The following is a 21561-nucleotide window of genomic DNA, read 5'->3' as shown; positions in this document are numbered from 1 at the left end:
GATTCAAAAAGACAAATTCGAATGTGAATAGTGGCATCTTTGAGTGAATAGTACTTTGACACTATTCACGTCCAATTTTTTTTCTTTTTTGTTTCTATTAATGTAGGTCAAATTAGGAGTTGAAACTTTTTTAGGTTGAACATCAAACATTGATGTTTATCTAACATTTTTTTAGAATGTTTGAACATGTAGATTAAAAAAAATCGATCTCATTGATCTCACCTAATGTGAGATTTCCCACAAGTCTCCCCCAAAGCACTCCTGGTGCTAGATTCAAACTGAGGATCGACATAGCCTCAGTACACCTGGTCTTCACCCTTGCATCGCCTTGAACATATCACTAGCAATTTGCTCTATTAGTCTTGTTCCCCACTTCAATACCATTGGATTTTCCTGCTTTAGCTACAATATTGATCAAGCATTAATCTAGTAACGAAGCATAGCTATCAATGCAGCGGGATCATTAATTATTTTGCATGTGAAGCATATATCATTTCTACTCTTCCAAATTGTTCGGAACAACAACAACAATTCCAATAGAAACCAAAGATGTAGATTTTTCTTTGGAAAGCTCTTGACCATGGGCCCAAAGCATTGTTTCAAATCATGAGGTACAAATTTAAAATTAGAAGTATGTTACAACAAACACCAAAATAACGTAGCTATTGAACAAGTAAATAACATATGATCTACTCATTAATCTTTGCCAGAAAAGGGCAGGCCTTGCTACCAATCCAAACCCTCCTTAACCAATACATGGTCCACTTGGCAGTGGCACGATGAACGATGACAGTGGCGCGACAATCAGTGGTGCTGCTAAGAGGGCGGGCAGCGTGGGTGGTGGTGTGCGAACGTCGGTGACATGCGGTGGCAGCAGCGGTGGTGCGGCGCGCGATGGTGCACTGAGAGAAGGCCGAGAGAGGACTGGATTTTCGGTGACTACCAATAAGGGAGAATGGGAGCTGCTAGACTTGTTTTTTGACCCAACTTCCCCCTTACCATAAACTTATTGGAGAAAGGGGATCTGTTGGAGTATCTACAACAGATGGCCAAAAAATTGGTGTGTCTCAAGCTTCTTCAACGTTGAAGAGGGGTGCGGGAATGTTTCGACCGGCGTCAACGGGTGTCTGGCCTCGGGGCGGCCTACGGAGTGTCGGTGACAACGAAAATTGGTCGGTGCCGGTAAAGTTTCGCTTTGGCGGAAACCGCCGCAATTGAATTAGTTTTGGCCAACAACAAGTGATGTATATTTTAACAGCAATACCAAATTTAATAGTTGTAATTTTATCTTTAAGTAAAGCATCGAATTTTGATGCACACAATCTAGCCAAATACTCTCTCTTGCTTGACCAGGGTCGTCACTTGTGGCTTATCTCACCCATGGCCTAACTTGTATCCCTCTAAATCTATATCTATATCTATATCTATAACAATATAAAAAGACCCAAATGGGCAGATCCAAATCATCTCGACCGTCAAATCATGTTATCTAGCGGTTAAAATCGCTCCAATGTTGAGCACCAAACACGTTTAACGCTCTAATTATCCACCACTGCCATTGATTATAAACACGTTTGACTCAACGCTATCCCTTGAAATCTGCCATGTAATTAATATCCTACCATTCCCGTGAAAATGTAATTGATATCTTATCAAATACCAACATGCAACAGATATATCTTACCTAATATAACGTGCAACTAATATCCTATCTAATATAAACGTGCATTGCACGTACATTATTACTAGTGTCCAAAACGATTAAGAAAGTTTTGGCTCCCCCCAAAGAAACTAGAAGTGATGTATATTTGCATCACTTGTAGCAAAAATTTAGGCATATTTTTTTTACAAAAATTGAGCACCAGTATAGGGCATGTATCAGAGGCTTTTTTTTTGGTTTCCAATATGACCTAGACGTGGTCTCGGCTATTTTATCTTTGTTACAGTCAACCAAAGGACTCCTCTGGAAAAAAAACACCGACCCCTCTCCCCTCCCCTCCTCTCTTCTCGAGCCTCGACTCGTGTCTCCTCTCCTTCCACAGAGAGACAGACCACCACCGCCGCACGGCCCGCGCGACCTCCCCCGCGCTCCCCTCCGCCGCCGTATTGATTCCGCCGCGCTGCTGGGAGCCATGGCAGGCGGCTCTAGGGGCGGCTTCCCCGCCTGGATGACCGCCGCCGCCGCGCGCATCGACCTCTCCGGCGGCGCCGCCGCCACGTCCGGCTCGCAGCCTCCCCAACCCGCCCCTCCGGCCGCGGTGGTGGCCGACCAGGAGCTCGGGATGGCCGAACGCGCCCTCTCCGCCGCAAGCGCCGCCTTCATCTCCGCCATCATCGTTAACCCTCTCGACGTCGCCAAGGTACGGGCTCTTCCCAGTTTGTCCATTATCTGGGGGTTAGTCCTTTTGTACGATTCGTGATGGCTAATAGGTCGTGGTTTTCGTCTCCCCGTGCAGACGAGGTTGCAGGCGCAGGCGGCGGGGGTGCCTTACTACCAAGCACCCCAGATGGCGGCGCTCGGCCCGGATGCGGTGAGCAATCCGACCCCTTCTGTAGGCTTGTGTTTCGTTTTTGCTGCCTCCAATTTGAAGTGTGGATGATACAACCGATTCTGCAAGAAATTTCTGTTGGTCCCATAATATACCCCTTTGAAGCCAGAAAACAGAAGTACCCATGACAAGAGGCGTCGTGTGTGTAAGCCTCTATCATTTGTAGATTAGGTTTGTGTGCTATCACTGTGGGAGTTGATGTGTCAGTTGGTGCGATCCAGTGTGTGTATTGATAGTTATATTTTCAATGTAGGAGATTGCTTGGTTTTGTTAAATTTCGTCCTTGGCTAGCACTTCTGGTAATATTTCTTGTGTTGCGGATTAAGTTTGCTATCAGAATCGCTTCGCCAACGTAGACCACATGCATTTCATTAGATGTCGGAAATTCTATACATCTACTTATTTCTCTTATTTGTTTGTTCAACAAGCAGTGGTGATAATTTTCATTAGTGCACTCTGTGGTTGCACAACGTGCTATTTGGGGTGGGTAGCCTTAGCCATGTTCTGTTTGGGAATGAACTACGGGTGACGAGAATACATATAGCATTCACTATATCATTATGCTTGAAAAACGACCGGATAAGCTGTACCACAGGCTGGCAGGAGAGGTTATGATAATTTTGACAGGTGATTTAATCCTCCACCGATAAGCAACTGGAGTTGGGATGTGAACAGTGTTGCAGATACTGGGAATGGTAGCCAAGATGATTGTTCTCAATAACGGTGCAGATTTGATTCTTCCGTAGGTAGATAAAGCATGTTGGTTTTGTCACCTTGTTGCTGATTTTGTTTGCGATTGGCAAATTCTATTATTTCTAATTACATGCATTTCAAATCTACTGTAGTGTTTCCTGGAATGTAATCTGGAGCGGGGTTGTGCATAAGAAGAAAATGGGCATTAGAAATCTCTTGAAACTGCGATCATATTCCAGAACCAAAGTTATTCATGTTTACATAATAATAATTTTTCATTAATTTAATGCTTATTCATGTTAATCGTCTGAATGAACTCAACAGTTCCATTGTTCTAGGTTAGCCATCAAACAAATAACCTATTTATTTCTTGTGCTTACTAGAGGAATGCTGCTTATGCCTTCTTTCCAGATACTGTCTGAGTTGCGATGCTCTCCATCATGCACACGTGGTATTGTTTTGGGAAGTGAACCTATTTGCCCACCTGATTGCTTTCAGTACAAGGGAACAGTTGATGTATTCTTGAAAGTTGTTAGACAGGTAATGCAGCGCAAATGCCGTTTGCTAGTTTCTTATGTTAGTATTAACATCCTGTGGATACTGATACTTGATATATTTGCTCATCGGTTGTTTCAGGAAGGATTTGGTAGATTATGGAGAGGTACAAATGCTGGCTTGGCATTAGCTATACCAACTGTGAGTCTCTTGCTCTGTCACACTGCATTCTGTTGTGCTTTTTGTTGCGTTATTATTAAAAAAAACTTCTTCTGTGAAATCTGTATAATCATGTTAGTACCTCCAACCTCTCAGGTATGTGTGGAGTAGGCAATATAGCTTGCGCTTCTCCATGCCATTTGCACCTGTTTTCAAGAACAAATTCGGTGTTTTTACAGATCTGCTGATACATGTAAAACTCATCTTAATAGAAGAAGCCATATATGAAACTGTTATTAATCTGCATATGTAAATAATAGTTTGTATGAGCAAATAATTCTGTAACCTAAACAATGTAAACACTTTCATTTTTGTCTTCTGTCCTCAGACATTCTGTCTGTTAAGTAAGGCAGATATCATCTAGCCTGCACATCTCTGTTTTTAAGGCGTCCCGCCTTGGACGCTTAGGCGACGCTTAGGCGATAAGGCGCCCCGCCAGCGACTTACAAATATGCCCGCCTTAGGCGCTTAGGCGTCCGCCTTAGGCGCTTAGGCATCGCCTAGGCGATAAGGCGCCCCCCCAGCGCCTTAGATCGCCTTACCGCCTTAAAAACATAGCTGCACATATTTGTTGATCGTTTTCAAGGCGTCCATAAGGCGGTGCTTGAGTGGTAAGGCGCCCTGAAATTTTTTCCGCCTTAGGCGCTGAAGTATACATTAGGCGGTAAGGCGGGGGTTGACCGCCTTTGGACGCCTTGATTTACTCTCAGTTTATCATATCTTAGTGAATGTATAACACACCCTAAACTAATGTTGTCCATGATCATGTTTTTGATCTCAAACAGGTTGGAATATATTTGCCTTGCTATGACATATTCCGCAACAAGATTGAAGATTTTACAAGAAGCAATGCTCCTGGGTTGACACCATATGCCCCACTAGTAGCAGGATCAGTTGCACGTTCACTCGCATGCATTGCTTGTTCCCCAATTGAATTGGCAAGGACACGGATGCAGGTAAATATCCAGTTAGTATATTTCATTTCATGTCAGATAAATAATCTTGAGGACAGTTTTGTTTGCACAATTTTAGGGGCCTATGTAATACTCCCTCCGTTCCTAAATATAAGTCTTTGTAGAGATTCCACTATGGACTACATACGGAGTAAAATAAGTGTTACACTCTAAAATGCATCTATATACATCCGTATGTGGTTCATAATGAAATCTCTACAAAGTCTTATATTTAGGAAAGGAGGGAGTACATATTTTTTCTCGTTTTATAGAAAGTAGTATCAAATAGGAAGATGGTGTTTTGGTGAGCAGTAATAAACTAAAAAAAGTAAAACAGTTCAAAAGTCATACTCCTATATTTTTTTTACAACAAACATGTTTGTGTCTTCTAACCGCGTGCAAATTTTTGTGAAGAGACGGCATGTTTTGATCTGGGCAAAAGAACATCTGTTTTGAATATCCAATCAAGTAACTATTTATGTTAACAGGCGTATAAGGAATTTCAGCCTGGAGTAAAGCCTCCTGGAATGTGGAAAACATTGCTTGGTGTTCTTTCACCACATGCAAGTTCAAGTCAGAATGGTATGTTGGTATAATTCGTTCTCATTTTGTATTAGCATATTGGTTTATGTTTTCACATCATAATATCAATCATGTTTTTCATTTTTAAATTTGTTATTTTCCAGTAGTCTGTTTTGTTTTCCTCATTCCAACAACCTGAACTCTTTATTTTTGAGGCAAGAAATTGTTCTGATTGATGAATTAATTAATGCTGAAGCAGTGCAAAACTATCGTGTTCTATGGACGGGTGTGGGGGCACAGCTTGCTCGGGATGTTCCATTCTCTGCTATATGCTGGTCAACGCTGGAGCCGGCAAGTCCATGTTGTTCATGTTTTAGATATGCTAAACCATTTAACAGTTGCTTTGGTATCCATCTAATCTTGTTGAGGTTACCATGCAGATTCGAAGAAAGCTGCTTGGTCTTGTTGCAGAGGACGGTGACGCAGCTAGTGTGTTGGGAGCGAACTTTGCTGCTGGCTTTGTAGCAGGTAGTCTTGCTGCTGGTGTTACATGCCCTCTTGATGTTGCCAAGACAAGGAGACAGATAGAGGTTTGTGTATTTCATATTTTCTGTAGTCTGTTTTCTGTGCTATTCTGGAAATAGTCATGAGAGCATTATTTTCAGGTTTGCTCCACACACCATGACCCCCATGAAGCACCATCTCATTTTTACCTGCCATCAATTTCATATGTTCTATTTTTTTCATTGCCTTGCTTTAAAATTTGCGTATGTTTTTCCATTTCAGAAGGATGCCCAGAAGGCAATGAGAATGACCACGAGGCAAACATTAGTTGATATATTGAGGTATGTCTTCCACATACTGTGAAGTTTTAAGAAGCATTTTGTTCCAAACCAGTAAAAATTTACATTTCTGCTTGGTAGCCGACACGCAACCTACAATTGTCAACTGGGCTTGTATGTTAATTAGAGCCATGATTTAGTCAGCTGTTTGAGTTGGGCTTGGGCTAGCTTGCTGGGTCGGGCAATATGGGTCAGTCAGAGCATAATATAAAAGCATCCCTGTATTTCTACTGAACTTTGACAGAGAAGCAATAACAATTTCCACTTGAAAAACCAACCAGGTCTCATAAACTTAACAGTCGTCAGTGCCCTCTAGTTCACATAAGGAGCTGTTCTGGACACCGCTTTCCCCGAAAAGCTACATGAAAGTATGAAACACTAATTATTGGAATATATTTACAAAACCTAACAAATTTATATTGTGAAAATAATTTTCTAGATTTTTTTACATATCATGATATGTATCTAGTGTAAATAATCAAATAAATATCCATAGCCGTGGTCCGTGGACATATGCACTGCATTGGGCACATCATATTTACTAATGCACTAGCTTGCCAAAATACACATCTGGAAGTCTTGAAAATATTTGGAAGAAGAAAGAGGCATACACAATGCACTTCAATCATGCTGCATAGCTTTTAATCCAAATCCATCATAGCATGATGTGGGGAAAAAGACAATTCAAACTGTTAACAGCAATGAATAGTACCATGCTCGTATAATTGATTGTTAGATTTGCCCTTTTTGCTTGAGCTGTAGATGGAATTCGGATTCAACATTTTGAGACATGACGGATGTATATTGTGCTAATGTCGTCAAATTTTGTTTAGAATTTTTCTTTACATACAAATGATCAATCCACACCCTCTGGCCACCTCTTAATTTTTGTGGAAGCTCCTCTTGTGGGAGACCCATAGCCTTGCAAAGGGTTTAGGATCAGTTAGCTAGTTATGTTCATGATCCAATTTGCCTAGTACAAAATCATGGCTTGCTTATTTATGATATATCCCTTGAATCCTTGAACGAAGATGAAGTGGATTGGATCAGGTTTCATGATTGCTCTTGTTTTCTGTTTCTCCAAAATTTTGGTGCAATGTCCTGTTGGAGCCTTTTCTTGTGTTGCCTTTCCAAGTCATTAACCTAGAGAGGTCATGACTGGGGAAGTTATGTTCATTCAAACTTTGTAGCTGTAGTCATAGAATCATCCTTCACATATTGTAATCCGCTCGCTGTCCTTTCCACTCTGATCTATTTTATCCTGCTAGGTCTGAAGGTCCAAAAGGCTTGTTCACTGGTGTTGGTCCACGCGTCGCTCGTGCTGGACCATCAGTTGGTATTGTCATTTCCTTTTACGAGGTCGTCAAGTATGCTCTTCACCAAAGGAACATGTCATGACCAGGATTTTGTCCGGAAGATAAAACCACCACCTTCTTTTGTAGTAACATGACATTCCCCAGATCTGTCTAGTTTATGCCAGCCACTCGAGCTTTTGGCAGGGTAGGGTGTGGTAAAGGCTCAAATTAGAGGATCAAAGTGAGCAGCAATCAGGCATTATTTTTCCTGGACGAGGTCCAGTTGTCTCCTGGTAATAATGTTTAAAGGCTTTCAGTTTTGCTGCGGAGCGAGCTCCAGTTTTGTCAGAGGGGAATGGACCATATAACTTTGATTAACTTACGTAGGAAGATGAATGTAGTGTAAGATGTAGCATTGATGATGATCAATAATACCTTGCGCTTTGTACGCTTAAAACTACAGAATAATTTTGTTTTGCCTTGTCTCAAATGCTGATGGATTGCCCTGAACCGGTTGCAAGGAAAATGTTCACTGGTTTCCTAGTTTCAGCAGCAGTTAAAATCCAGGACATCAATCTTGATACTAAGAGATGGGATGGGCTGCATGCTCACCTTGAATTGCCGTCACGATCAAGATTGTTAAGAAGAAAAAATGTTCAGGATCTAGAGCTTTGGTGGCTGCTATCAATTCACTTCAGGTTCTCTATGCCTCCTTCCATTCTATACTTGGTATGGATGCAGGCGGATGCGTCTGCATTGGGGCCGGAAATGTATTACTACTTTAAAGCTTGTGCTATAATTAGAGCGAAGTGTTGTTACTTAAAGTTCGTGCTAGCTTTACTTAAAATTCCTAATATTTGGTCACCTCTTGAAAGAGAGAACGGTCCAGTAGAGTAGATGGAAAATAGCGCAAGTCTCGTGTTGGAGCATGTTTTCTTTTGCACTTTATATGTTGGCGCATGTGGCTTTATGGGCCGGAAGCCCAGAACAGGGTTGGGAATCCTCTTGCTAACTCTGTGCATTCGATTTACTGGTTCGATTTATATGGTTTTTCGGTTTGTATGGTACTAATACTTTGCTAAATACGGCATGATATTAAAGATGGTTTGGTTCCAGTATATACCAAATTATTTTGGTACGGTTTAGGTATATTATATACCATAAAACCAAATTGATGCAAATTTGAAAATGATGTGTAGTAATGTACAAAATTATGACTCAAAACACATACCTATTTATACAAAGAGTATAATATAACTATATACAAGTATGTATGCATGCATGGATTCGATGGTTATGTACGTACTTAGCATTCTTTGAAGATAAATATGACTACGTTACAAGAAAAATGGATGTGTTTAACAGGAATCTGGTTGATGTGTAAAAATTGGCTACTTATATGGTTGGTTGACTCGAGAAATATAAATATATTTTTTGCTTTCGTTTATTTATTCGCTTAATTGTTCGGCTTCTTGGTATATGCCATGAAAACCGAAACTCGAAACTATATGAAAAGTTCATACCATACCGAAATCATAAATCATAATAAACGTAAAATTGGTTTGGTTTGGTTCATTTTCGGTATGTTTTCTTGGTTCTGTTTTGAAATGCAGAGTGACCTCTTGCGAGTAGTAGAGTAGTTAGGTGGCGTTTGGTGTGGACCGTGGAAACACATGTGCACAGAAGCTCATTTTAAAGAACAAAATCAATGTGTGCGTGTGTGTGTGGGCGACCGAATCAAATCAAGTGTCCTCTTTCTTGTCCCGCTCATCGAATCAAATCAAAACAATAGACAACCAGCTGCTCCACACGGACCATTCCGAGTTCCTTTTGCACGCGATCTTTGAACCAGAGACACAAGTTACACGGACGCAGCCGTGCGACCGTGCATAAAGCGGTTCGGTGTGCTAGTAGTACACGTACTACTACCTGGTCTTTTATTAATTCCACTTTTACCGGTAACCTACCAGACCCCGGTTGTTAGGGCTGATCGAACGGCTTACGGTCTCGGACGGGGGGTCGTACCAGTTCGACCGTTTCGTCCAGACGGGGTCGTGGTGCCACCGACGGCTGTGATCGATCGATCGGTCGGTCGGTCCGTAACGGGAAAAGGATCCCCACAACGTACAACGGGGATGTCAGAGCGCATGTCAGCTGCGTCATCGAGTGCGTGCAGGCAGGTCAGGGTGGGGGCGGGCGACGGACGGAAAGGGCGCAGATTGAAGATCGCACTCGCTCGCTCGCTCGCTCGCGCCATGCGACTGCAAGCCACCAACGCAGCGCGGGATTGAGGGACGAAAGCGTGCAGAGGAAGGGAAGCTTCAGCTGTTTCGGCGAAGAAATTAAGGTTGCTTAATTCCGGATTACGTAGGTGCCACCGGCCATGACGGTGGTCTCGATGGTGATGATGATACCCTCGTCATTGTTTTTTTTTTCTGAAATCTCTATCTTTGAAAGCATCTCTAGCATATCCCGCAAAAAAGCCATCAGACGAGCTCGTTTATTCCGCCTGAGTATATCCTGCAAAATCGGCCGTCCGCTAATTTTAATTTTTTTACGGGGTCCTGCAAAGTCCATGTTGTTTCCGCTATATCTATGGGATCCCTCTTTTTTACAAAGACCCCTAAAATAAGAAACGGTTGGCGGGAGAGAACTTTTAGCTCCCGCCATGGTCTCCTGTCACGTGAACTGTCGTAGTTGGTGCACAAGGAATTAACTCAGAATGCAAATCAGATATCAATGGGGATCATAGCCCTCATATCCAATTTTGTAAATGCATCATCTCAGGTAGGTTTATTGCAGGAGGAAATGGAAAAATTGACTAATGTGCGGATGTTCTGATGGCTGAAGCTTTAGCACTCAAATTTGACCTAACACTGGCGCAAAGGGCGGGGTGGAATCGCATAATCATCAATTCAGACAACCTGGAGGTGATAGAGACGGAGGACAATCAGCGGGTGCGGCGGCGGCAATTTTCAAGGACTACTTTCACTATGCATGTGATCTTGTCATGACTAGATTCGAACGTTGTTATAGAGAGGCAAATAAAGTAGCTCATGAACTTGCTAGATTAGCTGGAATTTCTTTGACTTCAGACTATTTTGAGGAGCCTCTAAATGAAATTGTAATGATCTTCACAAACAATGTAACGGTTATCTCTAATGAATAAGGTTCGGTTTTATTTCAAAAAAGGCAATTTTCCGATTAATTTAATCCAGGAATAAAACACTAGCATGACATTGACAAAATTAATAACATACTGATATTGGATCACACAAGCACATACTACGCTAATGGCAGACACATCTACGTATAACGCTAGCATGGCTATAACAGAAAACAGTAGGAGCGGGATAAATGAGCTATACCCTCCAGTAGGCCAGGCAGAAGCTGTGGCGACGGCAACAGCGGCGTCCTCGGCGGACTTGATGGGGTGAAGGGATAAAAGAGTGGATTTGTACGTTAGTTGTTTTCTTAAAATCTATTATTTCTTTCCTAAAGCAAATTGCATCGATGGGATGAATGGATTGGTTGATTTGGGTAAATTAGAAAAGTTATATCATTGATCTTTTGTATATTAGGAAAGTGCTGATTTGCAAGGAAAGATAACCAATGAGAGTTGGTGATGGGAAGTGAGGCAAAATAAACCAGACGAAATGGTTGGTAGTAGGAGGTGAGGTGAAAAAAACCATGGAGAAGAAACTAAAGCCCCCTTTAGGAATAGAGATTGTTTTCTATGGTGTACGATGCATCATGATTTACATGTTAGTTTACGTCAAATCCGTTATTCTTTTTCTTGATATCCATTATTTGTTTTCTAAAGCAAATTGCATTGATGGGATGAACCAATTGATTTGAATAAGTTAAGAAAGTTACATCCGTGATCTTTTCTACGTCAAGAAAATGTTGATTTGCTAAGAAAGAGTGAATTTGTACGTTATTTGTTTCCTAAAGCAAATTGCATTGATAGAGGTTTGGTTGATTTGGGTAAATTACGAAAGTTAGATGCGTGATTTTTTGTATGTTAGGAAAATGCTGATTTGCAAGCAAAGAGTGAATTTGTACATTATTGTTTCCTTAAAATCCATTGGGACGGGTTAGTGGGAGGTGAAACAAAAATAAACCAGTGGGAGCGGTGGTGGGATGTGAGACAAAAATAAACCGGTGAGAGGGGGTGATGGAAAATGAGGTAAAAATAAACCACACAAAATGGGTGGTGGTGGGAGGTGAGGCGACAAAAACCGTGAAGAGAATGCTATCAAGTCGCATCATGATTTACATGTCAGTTTCATTCAAATTTGTTATTTATTTTCTTAATATCCGTTATTTGTTTCTAAAGCAAATTGCACTGTTGATTTGGATAAGTTAAGAAAGTTAGTATACATTAGGAAAATGCTGATTTGGTAGGAAAGAGAAGATTTGTATGTTATTTATTTTCTTAAAATCCCTTATTTGTTTCCTAAAGTAAATTGCAAATTGCATTGAGGAGGGTCTGACAATTGATTTGGGTAAATTAGTAAAGTTAGATATGTGATTTTTTGTACGTTAGAAAAGTGCTGATTTGCAAGAAAGAGTGGATTTGTACGTTATCTCTACTTCTAATGTCTCAGTTGGTAGTCTCCGCGGTTAATTTTCATTTCACCTCCCCTGGTTTTTTTCGTCCTCCCTCCCACCTCCCAATTCCCCCGCAGTGACGATCCCACCTCCAAGTTTCGTCTTTTTTTTTCGTCGGGCTTTTATTCACCCCCCTCCCACTGGCCGGACAAACACAACATTTATTTGGTAACACAATGAATTCACATATGGTGATTGATTTCTTCTTTGGTAACCCAACTAACGAATGGTAATCAATCTTTAAATACCAAAACCAAACGTACAAGGCAACAATCAATTCACGTATCACAATCAGATTCTTCTTTAGTACTCAGCTTAACTCACGGATGGTAATCAATCTCCAAACAAAGGAAACAATTAACTTCTACATCTCGTACCCAATAAGATGGATATGTGTGTGTGTTAGAGAGAGAGAGAGAGAAGGGGGGGGGGAGTGAGGAAGAGGGAGGGAGAGTGTGTGTGTGTGTGTGTGAGGATTTAATGGTAAAAAAGATCGCCAATGTCACTTGATATGAATGAGAACATTAAATGTAGTATTAACTTGATTAATATTGAACTCTTAAAGTTAATGTGGCCCCGCTGCAACGCACAGGCGTTCTTCTAGTTGTTCACTAAAAATCCAGTGTGATGGGTAGTGGGAGGTGAGACGAAAATAACCAGTGGGGGAGGGTAGTGGGAGGTAAGGCGAAGATAAACCAGTAAGAGGGGGTGGTGGGAGGTGAGATGAAAATAAACCAGACGAAATGAATGATGATGGGAAGTGAGGCGAAAATAAGCCGTGATGGGAAGCTACCGGTCCTCTTTAGGAGTAGAGATTGATATTTTTGGTAACTCCAATCAATGTCGTACAAAAAAAGACCAACATAAATATATTAATTTAGAATAATCTAAACCAAATCGATAGTTTTTCAAAACCACATCCTGCATTAACTCAATGAAATCAAAACAATTTTATCATATCTCAACTAAATCAAAACTCTTTTGTCTTCCTTACCCATATTTCTGTCAAATTAAATGTTAGCAAATTTGATATAAGGCATATATGGGACAAGATTGATGCTGAACCACTAAAATAAGTGTCGTTACAACAAACTGGCAATTAACTACTATGATTAAAACTAGTACAAAATCTGACTTTTGGCCAGTCGTGATGTTGTTACACCTCACCACGCTTTCATTCCTTAAGGATGCAACTGTATGATCCTATAGTACAAATACTGTTCAAGTAAGATCGTACAACGTTTTCATTCAATAGTGCTCGATCGGCAAAAGCTACCAACGGCCGCATTAAAAAATCTGAAAAAACAGTCTTTTTTTTGAAATTCTGAAAAAACATTCTTAAAAGTACCCGTAAGCTCTAAATTTGTTTTTTTAATCAAATCCAGTTTTGTTTCCATTTGTACATTTAGATGAAAGACGCACATTTACAATGTCTCATGAAGAAATATTCCAATAGTTAGGCTACAAAAATGTGGATCGGTAACATGAGATCCACATATTTGTATTTTATGTACCTAGAAATGAAAACATTCATTAATACTCCATCCGTTCCAAAATAGATGACTCAACTTTGTACTAAAATTAGTATAAAGTTGAGTCATCTATTTTGGAACGGAGGGAGTACAAAATATGGACATGCATGTAGAGCACATCATTTACATGCGAGTTATATTTTTGTTTTTCGATTATCATTCTTGATAGTGGAATTTGGTCAATCTAGAACCACGTGGATAGAAAAGAAAAACATTCAAGACTCTTTTCCAAGACTTTCAATTATAATTTCAAAATTTGAAAAATAACAGGCAACTCCATGGAGCTTGTCCACACACCCCAACTTGTCGTCGTCATTACTCTACAACAGATAAGGACATGCAGTGACCTGTCGAGAATTGTAATTTTCCTGGAAAGTTTTGTGCGGATTGAGATGATGAAGATGATTTGTTCATGTCATTCTCACACCGTGACTTTCGAATAGTAGGGTTAGTGTGATTTTATCGCACATTACACGTGATGTAGTTGGTTATAATAACAACATAACATGTGACTCTTCATTGGATCACATGTTTTTAGCCACTATACTCTACCAATTCTTCTAAAAATTCTTGATTTTTATTCTGATGAAATTTTAAACTACTAGTAGATATGGCATTTTAGGTAGCCACCACAGTACTGAACTGAGGTTGGTATTGCCAAGTCTTTGAGAAGGCAAAATCCATGCAAAATCCCTAGATCACACATTCACACATCAACCAGGGCAGTTGGTCCACCGTAAGGTCAGATGAGGTGGTTCCTTTTCTTTTCTTCTTGTTTTGTAGCCAAGCTTGACAGTGGTAACACGATGACAAAGCTAAGCAGAAAAGAAAAGGGAACATCACGACGACGACGAGGAAGAAGGAGCAGGAACCGGGAAGAAAGAGACGTGGAAACGGACCATCAGGTTGGACCGCAGCTACCACTACCACACCAGATTGGACCCCTTCGGCCTCCTAATCCACCCCCCCTCCGTCCGTTTAATCTTCCCTCGTCTCCGGTCCAAGTTCCAGCACAAAAGGAAGCCAAGCCGCTCGAGTCCTCCTCCTCCCCCTCGCCGCGGTTCCGGCCTCAAACCCCGCCCTTTAGATTACCTGCGGCGTCTTCTTGGGTACGCGTCAAGAATCCTGCTGCTCTAGCGGAGGCGGAGGAGGTTCTTGCCGGAGGAGGTTGTGGGTGGGCTGCCGCTGGCCGGTTTAGGATGACCGAGGACGCCAGAGGGCGGGCGGTCAATCCGGCCTGCCCCAACGCCGCCAACCCCTTCCACCGCTGCGCCGAGTACTGCCCCGTCGCCGCCCCCGCCGGCAAGTCCCCCCCGCCGCCGCCGCAGCCTGGCCGCGCCGCGGCGCAGAACGGGGCTGGACCGCGTGGCGACGGAGCGGGAGGGGCGAGGCAGCAGGCGGTCAACCCGGACTGCCCCAACGCCGACAACCCCTTCCACCGCTGCGCCGGGTACTGCCCCGTCGCGCCCCCGGCGGTGAAGTCGCCCCCGGTGCCGCCGGGCCTCGGGGGCCAGAACGGGAGGACGCACAGCGACGGCGACCTGCAGCCCAGGACGCGCCGCCGCGACAGGGCCGGCGGCTCCGCCGGCGGCCTCCCCCTCTATGTCTTCCGTGAGCAACCAACCCCTCTCTCTCCCTCCCTGTCCGTCCCCAAATTCTTAATCATAGATAGTTGTCGTAGAAGCAGTACTGTTCATATCTAGTAGGAGTAGTAGTAGTATGAAATTGACCAATTGCGAACGATAAAAAACTGATTTTTTTGTTCTCATGCTACCGCTGCAGTGCGTGAAGGCTCCTCGGACGGGGAAGGCAAGAAGGTGGATCCCCGGTGCCCCAACGCGGCCAACCCGTTCCACGTCTGCACCAACCACTGCCTCGCCAAGATGGTCGAGGGCGGCCGCTCGTCGGAGGGTGGCAAATCCCCCATTTCCCTCTTCTCCCGCCACTCCGGCCGCTCCACCTCCTCCTCGGAAGGTTGTTCCTTTGCTTCACTTGCTCCTGCCCTCCTTGCATCTACGTATGTGCTAGTTGTCATCTCGAGTTGATGCACTTCGGTGCTCAGAATTACCATGATCTCTCGGTTGATTGCGTGCAGATGGCAGCGTCAAGTCCGGGGGCAGCAAGAAGGCGGATCCAAAGTGCCCGAATGCCGGCAACCCTTTTCATGAATGTGGAGAGCATTGTACCGTCAAGATGAAGGAACTGGAGAAGCAGAAGAAAGCCGATAAGAAGTCGCCGCGCAAGAAAGGTAGAACAAATATACTACTAGTACCGGGCTTCCTCTACTCATATGGATTTGCTTTGTCTTAATTTGTGGGATCAGTGGGATTGCAATGGCATGCTGAATTATAATGTCTATATTTCAATAACAGTTCTGGTGATTCTCGTATGAGATTTCATTCTTTCTAGCTGCAGATGCTCAATTAAGTTCTGTTTAATCGTCACATTTTGGGGCTTTATTGTTGTAACTGACACCAGTGCCCTTGCAGGTGGGAAGGATGGCGCCGTGGTGCAAAATTGGAAGGTCGATCCGAGGTGCCCAAATGCGGGCAACCCATTCCATATATGCGCCCAGTACTGTTTCGATCATTTGAACGAAGCGCCATCAACACCTACAAGCAAGCCAGGTGCGTTCTTTTAGTCACCTGAACCTGCTAGCAGTGTATGTATGCATGGATGTGAGGCTTTGGTTTAAGGTCCACCTTGACAACCATATTTATGGTTTTCTGTGTATCTGTTTATCTTCAGACTCAAGAAAGGGAAAGGCTGTCATGAAAGCAGAGCCAACGGAAGAAATCAATCCTGATTGTGTCAATGCATCCAATCCGTATCATAAATGTGGAGAATATTGCAAAAGAAATGGCAACAGATAGAGACAAGGTAATGCACATTCGTATGTTCATTCTTTATTGTGAAAGAATAATTAATCTTTTGCGTGAATTGAAGTTATCTTACTAGTACTCCGTATTTTTTTATCAAGCCATGGTTTCCTAGTTGCATTCTCAACACGCTTAGTCATTTTGACAGAGTTCACCCTTTAGTTTGAATACCTGGTGGGTTAAAATTTGGTGGTTGTAGAATGTCCACTGCCCAAATTCCTTTTGACATGGTCCACCCTTTATGGGGTTGAAGAAATGGTTTGAGGAGATCAATAGACATATCTCTTCTTGTTATGAATCCAGATTTCCTTTACTCCACATTGAATGTGGCTTAGTAGCAGAACTTCGTTCGATCATCTACACCTACTTTATCTGATTTTCCTGTAGAACTTAGTTAGTTACCCACTTTATCTGATTTTTCTTTGGTCCAGCTTTGAAGTTTCTTATGAATTACTCATACTGAGTCGATCGTCTGTATCTTTTGTGTAGCAACCCCCAAAACAGCCCTACTTTTCTTTGTGAAGTCAATTCAATCAATCTCAGTGTGTTATCTGATTTTTCTTCTTCTAATGTATCATCATAGTTAGGCATGAAAACATACATCAAAGTGCAATAAATATTATTTCGAATAATCTCAACGACTATAAACATTAGTAGCGCATGCATCGTGGTAGTTGGATAAGAAAACAAACTCTGAGAACAATAAACATTATTTCATATGATGCAGACGGCAATAAGCATAAGTAGCCCAGGCATTGTGGTGGTTGCATGTAGGGACAAACTTCTGATGAAATTATACATATTTCGTACATTAATGTCAACAGCAATAAGAACATACATATCACACGCCTTGTTTTATTATCTGCTTCGATCAACGTTTGGTTGAGACGTCCATTTTTTGGTGACACCTCCTCCTCCTTTCATGCTTCCAGGCTGTCGAGATATCGTCTCTCGAGATGAATAGATGATGATGGTGCAAAATAAGTGATGCTCGCGACATTAGCCCTTTTTAAGTTGCAGTAAGTAGTAGCTGTGCCTTGTCCGGCTCATTTTGTAGTTTGGCTGCAGCGGCCCCGTCTTCCCGGTGCCTGCGTGTATATTTTTCTACACCCATACTATATATATATATATATATTCTTCATGGTGTTCATACCAGATTAACGAGTTTGCATATGTAGGCCAGTGTAAGGTATTGCCCGAATACGTATAGTAGTCATATTCTTTTGTAATATATTGGCATTAAGCATGTTTTGCCCCTTGCGGATGTTTGTTGGCACTGTGTGTGGGCACTTATGTGTAGTGTCCACATCAATTTTGGGCCGTCGCTGTCGTCGCTGATGATGAACCGACGAGGGGCGGCTCATTATGTGATCAGCTGTTTGACAAGTGTATATGAATGAGCCGCTCTTCCTGGTTGGGAAAGCCGGTTGCGCCAATGGAGTCGTCTTCGCTTCTGGAAGGTGTCATGCTGATGGAGCCATCAGGGTCAGCGACTCAGCGGCCATTGTCCTGGCACTGAGATGAGAAAATTGGTGGGGTGCAGGGAGCCTGGAGGAATTCTGAGGCGTGCTGCGTGGGGTGGGAGACTCGGAGGAGCTCCCGTTTCTTTTGATTTGACCGTGAAGAGTTTCTTGATGCGCGCGTTGCTGATGATGTGATCACATGTTCGTTTATGGTTCATTTACATGTACTCTCTCTGTTCCAAATTACTCGTCGTGGTTTTAGTTTGAAAGAGTACCACGCAGCGGTGTGAGGACGAAAGGTAGGTCGCCGTAGGAGGGCTGGTGGCTGCTTTTGATCCCCCCGTCCTTTCCTTTCTGGAAGCTTTTGTGCCCGTGCTGCGTTGACGTCTTGACGACGACGGCACGAGGCGTTTCCGCAGCACGCACGGGCGTCGACCAGGGCAGCGTATAGTTGGGACATCGTTGGTTGTATGCGTGATCCCCGGCGTCGCCGGAAGGCTGGTCGCGTTTTCTCTTGCGGCTGCTTGTGGGAAACGGATTCTCCCTCGGTCTAGGATAGGAAACGGGCGGCAGAGATCAACGACTTACATAAAGGGCACCTCCTCTATGACAACACGCGCGGCGTCATATATATAGCACCCAAAAGGACAGAGGAAAGAATAATAAAGCATGACGAGCTGGCCAACGCTAGGCCCAAATTCCGGCTGGTCGCCACGTGGCCGTCAGATTCAAGCGCCCCCGCGCCATTGGATTGCCTCTAGAATCGTTTCCCAATTGTCATGCGGCGAACACACCAACATGCACCAGCAATCTCTAAGGCTGGTCATAGTGGGAAGTAACTTAGACTAGTGTCATATGTATGACACTAGTCTAAGTTACTCCCTCCGTAGTGCAAAGTATCTTAGTAGTAGTGTCATAGTTTGTTTCATTTATTGCCTTATAGACTCATTTTACCTCAGGAGTCGCTATGTTACAGTAACATATTATGTTACTTCAAGCACCTCTCTCCTCATTAAATAATTGTCATATAAACAAAATTATCTTGGGATGTGTTAAGTTACTATCTAAGTTACCCCCACTATAGCTAGCCTAACTCCAACCTTCCGGTTTTCACCAACAACCCGGGTGTGTTCGTTTGGTCTTCAAACAACGGCTCCACCAGCTTCTAGGGGCTGTTTGGTTGGCTTCCATAAAAACCTGTCACTCGGGCACCAATCCTAGGCGTTGGATTTTGTAGGCTCGAGGCCAGGATCGTTGCCAGAGTAAGGACCTGCCTATTAGGGCTCCATCCAGACAATCCCTAAAAGCCGGAGCCCAAACAAACCGGCTCCAAGCAGCCATGATTCGGAGCGCTCCACGAAATAGGCCCAGAAGCCACAACTGCCATTTCGGGCTTCTCGCAGCGGGAGCTGGCTCCAAATTGGCGAATGATGATTTTACCCTCCCACTAAATTACTATATATACACCAAATGCCACTACTAGTTCATTCTATTCCCTTCTCCTCCACGCCTTAGAGCATCTCTTGCAGATCCCTTAAACGCCGGCGAACTACGCTTTTCTGGTCGATTTACGGGACAACCCAAAAATCCGGCCAGAGCAGATCCCGCAAAAACGGCCCGACCCATATACCGCCTTCGCATCCGGTATATATGCTGGCGCCCGGCCGATTTAGGGTATCTGTCCCCTTTCTCCCCTTTCCATCTCCGCCGCAAATCCTTCCCCTCTGGCAGCATTTTGCCGTGGTTTGCTCGACCGGATCTTCGTGGCCATGGCGACAACGGGTGCGGGGCGTGGTGGCAATAGGGGTTTCGACGCCCGTGGGGGCTTCGGGTACCGCAGTGGGTTCGACACTCGCAGCGGCTTCATCGCCCGCAAGAGTAGAAACGATGACAAGGCAGGCGGCTCCGACCTCCACCCTCCCGTGCCAGACAGGCAGAGGGAGGCGGAACAATGCTACATCTACGAACGAGTTAACGAAAGGCTACATAATTAGCCACATGGTAGATTGTGATTAGGATGGGGGGAGGACGGGCACACCCCACTTAAAATCAGGGGGCCGAAGAGAACTATCGAAGGGAAGTTTACGTAGCCTTTCGTAACTTGTTTCGTAGGTGTAGGATTATTGGAGGGAGGCGGTATGCAAGCGCGACGCCAAGACCTGCAGCGCCGGTGCTTCGGCTTGGGCCAACTTCTGCCGCCTCGGCGACATCTTCGATCCGGCGCTGCAACGCTGTAGGGAGGCGAAGCTCGCTTGGTTCCACGCGAAGGAGGCCACTGCAGCGGAAGATGTAGTTGCGGCCGCACGCGTGTCGACGCTCCTGGAGGAGTTCCAGCTACATGCCATTCTCTGCTCCACGTTGATCTACAACACTCTCCATGGCAACGAGCCCCCGCCCAGCGACAGCGGCTTCGACAAGAACTCCAGCGATGAGTAGATCTACGCTATGATTTTTAAATTTTGGTTATGTTTAATTACAATTTGTACTAAAAAATCCCCTAAGCTATGCGTGTGATGATGAACTCCCCTATGCTATGCTATGTTATGCTTGTTGATAACCCACAAGTATAGGGGATAACAACAGTTTTCGAGGATAGAGTATTCAACCCAAATTTATAGATTCGACATAAGGGGAGCCAAAAATATATATTTTCAAGTATTAGCAGCTGAGTTGTCAATTCAACCACACCTGTAGATTAATTATCTGCAACAAAGTGATCAGTAGCAAAGTACCATGGTAGTTTTGATAATAGTAGTAACAACAATAGTAACGGTAACAGTGGTAGCAATGATTTTGTAATAGTTGAAATAGTAACAACAGCAGTAGTAACTTAGCAAGAACAATATGTAGAAAATTCGTAGGCATTGGATCGATGGATTCGTTGGATGATATTCATCATATAATAGTCATAACCTAGGGCGATACAAAACTAGCTCCAGTTCATAAATATAATGTAGGCATATATTCCGTAAATAGTTATACGTGCTTATGGAAAGAACTTGTATGACATCTTTTGTCCTACCCTCCCGTGGTAGCGGGGTCCATAAGAAAACTAAGGGATATTAAGGCATCCTTTTAATAGAGAATCGGAACAAATCATTAACACATGGTGAATACATGAACTCCTCAAACTATGGTCATCGCCGGAAAGTATCCCGACTATTGTCACTCCGGGGTTTACGGATCATAACACGTAATAGGTGAACATGACTTGCAAGATCAGATCTAGAACATAGATATAACGGTGAAAACATAAACGGTTCAGATCTAAAATCATGGCACCCAGGCCCAAAGTGACAAGCATTAAGCATGGCAAAGTCATAACAACATAAATCTCAGAACATAATGGATAGTAGGGATCAAGCCCTAACAAAACTAACTCGATTACATGATGAATCTCATCCAACTCCTCACTGACCAGCGAGCCTACGAAGGAATTACTCACTCCCTGTGGGGAGCATCATGGAATTGGCGATGAAGGAGGGTTGGTGATGACGAAGATCGA

The 21561-nt window shown here is 43.4% G+C and overlaps 2 protein-coding genes across 5 annotated transcripts; both read left to right on the top strand.

Annotated features, from left to right (window-relative positions):
- The first annotated feature begins 1953 nt into the window (after window positions 1-1953).
- LOC123148509 (mitochondrial carrier protein MTM1) lies at window positions 1954-8016 on the top strand. 2 transcript variants are annotated; one of them, XM_044567937.1, is made up of 10 exons: window positions 1954-2360; window positions 2457-2531; window positions 3654-3782; window positions 3879-3938; window positions 4742-4912; window positions 5398-5491; window positions 5688-5782; window positions 5872-6021; window positions 6218-6276; window positions 7542-8016. In XM_044567937.1, the coding sequence occupies exons 1-10, from the start codon at window positions 2133-2135 to the stop codon at window positions 7669-7671; spliced, it is 1191 nt and encodes a 396-aa protein (XP_044423872.1). In that variant the 5' UTR covers window positions 1954-2132; the 3' UTR covers window positions 7672-8016. The 2 variants fall into 2 exon arrangements, with proteins under 2 accessions (XP_044423872.1, XP_044423873.1); XM_044567938.1 differs by having other exon boundaries at window positions 1957-2360; window positions 5691-5782.
- A 6562-nt stretch (window positions 8017-14578) lies between these two features.
- LOC123148508 (translation initiation factor IF-2) lies at window positions 14579-17748 on the top strand. 3 transcript variants are annotated; one of them, XM_044567936.1, is made up of 7 exons: window positions 14581-14990; window positions 15165-15325; window positions 15497-15688; window positions 15810-15962; window positions 16204-16341; window positions 16463-16594; window positions 17526-17748. In XM_044567936.1, exons 1-6 carry the CDS (start codon window positions 14914-14916, stop codon window positions 16585-16587), a joined length of 846 nt encoding a protein of 281 aa, XP_044423871.1. In that variant the 5' UTR covers window positions 14581-14913; the 3' UTR covers window positions 16588-16594; window positions 17526-17748. The 3 variants fall into 3 exon arrangements, with proteins under 3 accessions (XP_044423869.1, XP_044423871.1, XP_044423870.1); XM_044567935.1 differs by having other exon boundaries at window positions 14584-14937; window positions 15112-15325; XM_044567934.1 differs by having other exon boundaries at window positions 14579-15325.
- The last annotated feature ends 3813 nt before the right edge of the window (window positions 17749-21561 follow it).

The sequence above is a fragment of the Triticum aestivum genome, chromosome 7A (assembly GCF_018294505.1).
Source record: "Triticum aestivum cultivar Chinese Spring chromosome 7A, IWGSC CS RefSeq v2.1, whole genome shotgun sequence".
Classification (NCBI taxonomy): domain Eukaryota; kingdom Viridiplantae; phylum Streptophyta; class Magnoliopsida; order Poales; family Poaceae; genus Triticum; species Triticum aestivum.
Note: the sequence above shows the minus strand (reverse complement) of the source record. Positions and strands in the feature narration are given on the sequence as shown.

Bases quoted from the DNA above. Each gene is read 5' to 3' on its own strand.
- LOC123148509 (XM_044567937.1), top strand. From the start codon at position 2,133: ATGGCAGGCGGCTCTAGGGGCGGCTTCCCCGCCTGGATGACCGCCGCC. The intron at 2,361-2,456 runs GTACGGGCTCTT...CTCCCCGTGCAG, and splicing joins ACCCTCTCGACGTCGCCAAG to ACGAGGTTGCAGGCGCAGGC. The intron at 3,783-3,878 runs GTAATGCAGCGC...CGGTTGTTTCAG, and splicing joins TCTTGAAAGTTGTTAGACAG to GAAGGATTTGGTAGATTATG.
- LOC123148508 (XM_044567934.1), top strand. From the start codon at position 14,914: ATGACCGAGGACGCCAGAGGGCGGGCGGTCAATCCGGCCTGCCCCAAC. The intron at 15,963-16,203 runs GTAGAACAAATA...GTGCCCTTGCAG, and splicing joins GAAGTCGCCGCGCAAGAAAG to GTGGGAAGGATGGCGCCGTG. The intron at 16,342-16,462 runs GTGCGTTCTTTT...GTTTATCTTCAG, and splicing joins AACACCTACAAGCAAGCCAG to ACTCAAGAAAGGGAAAGGCT.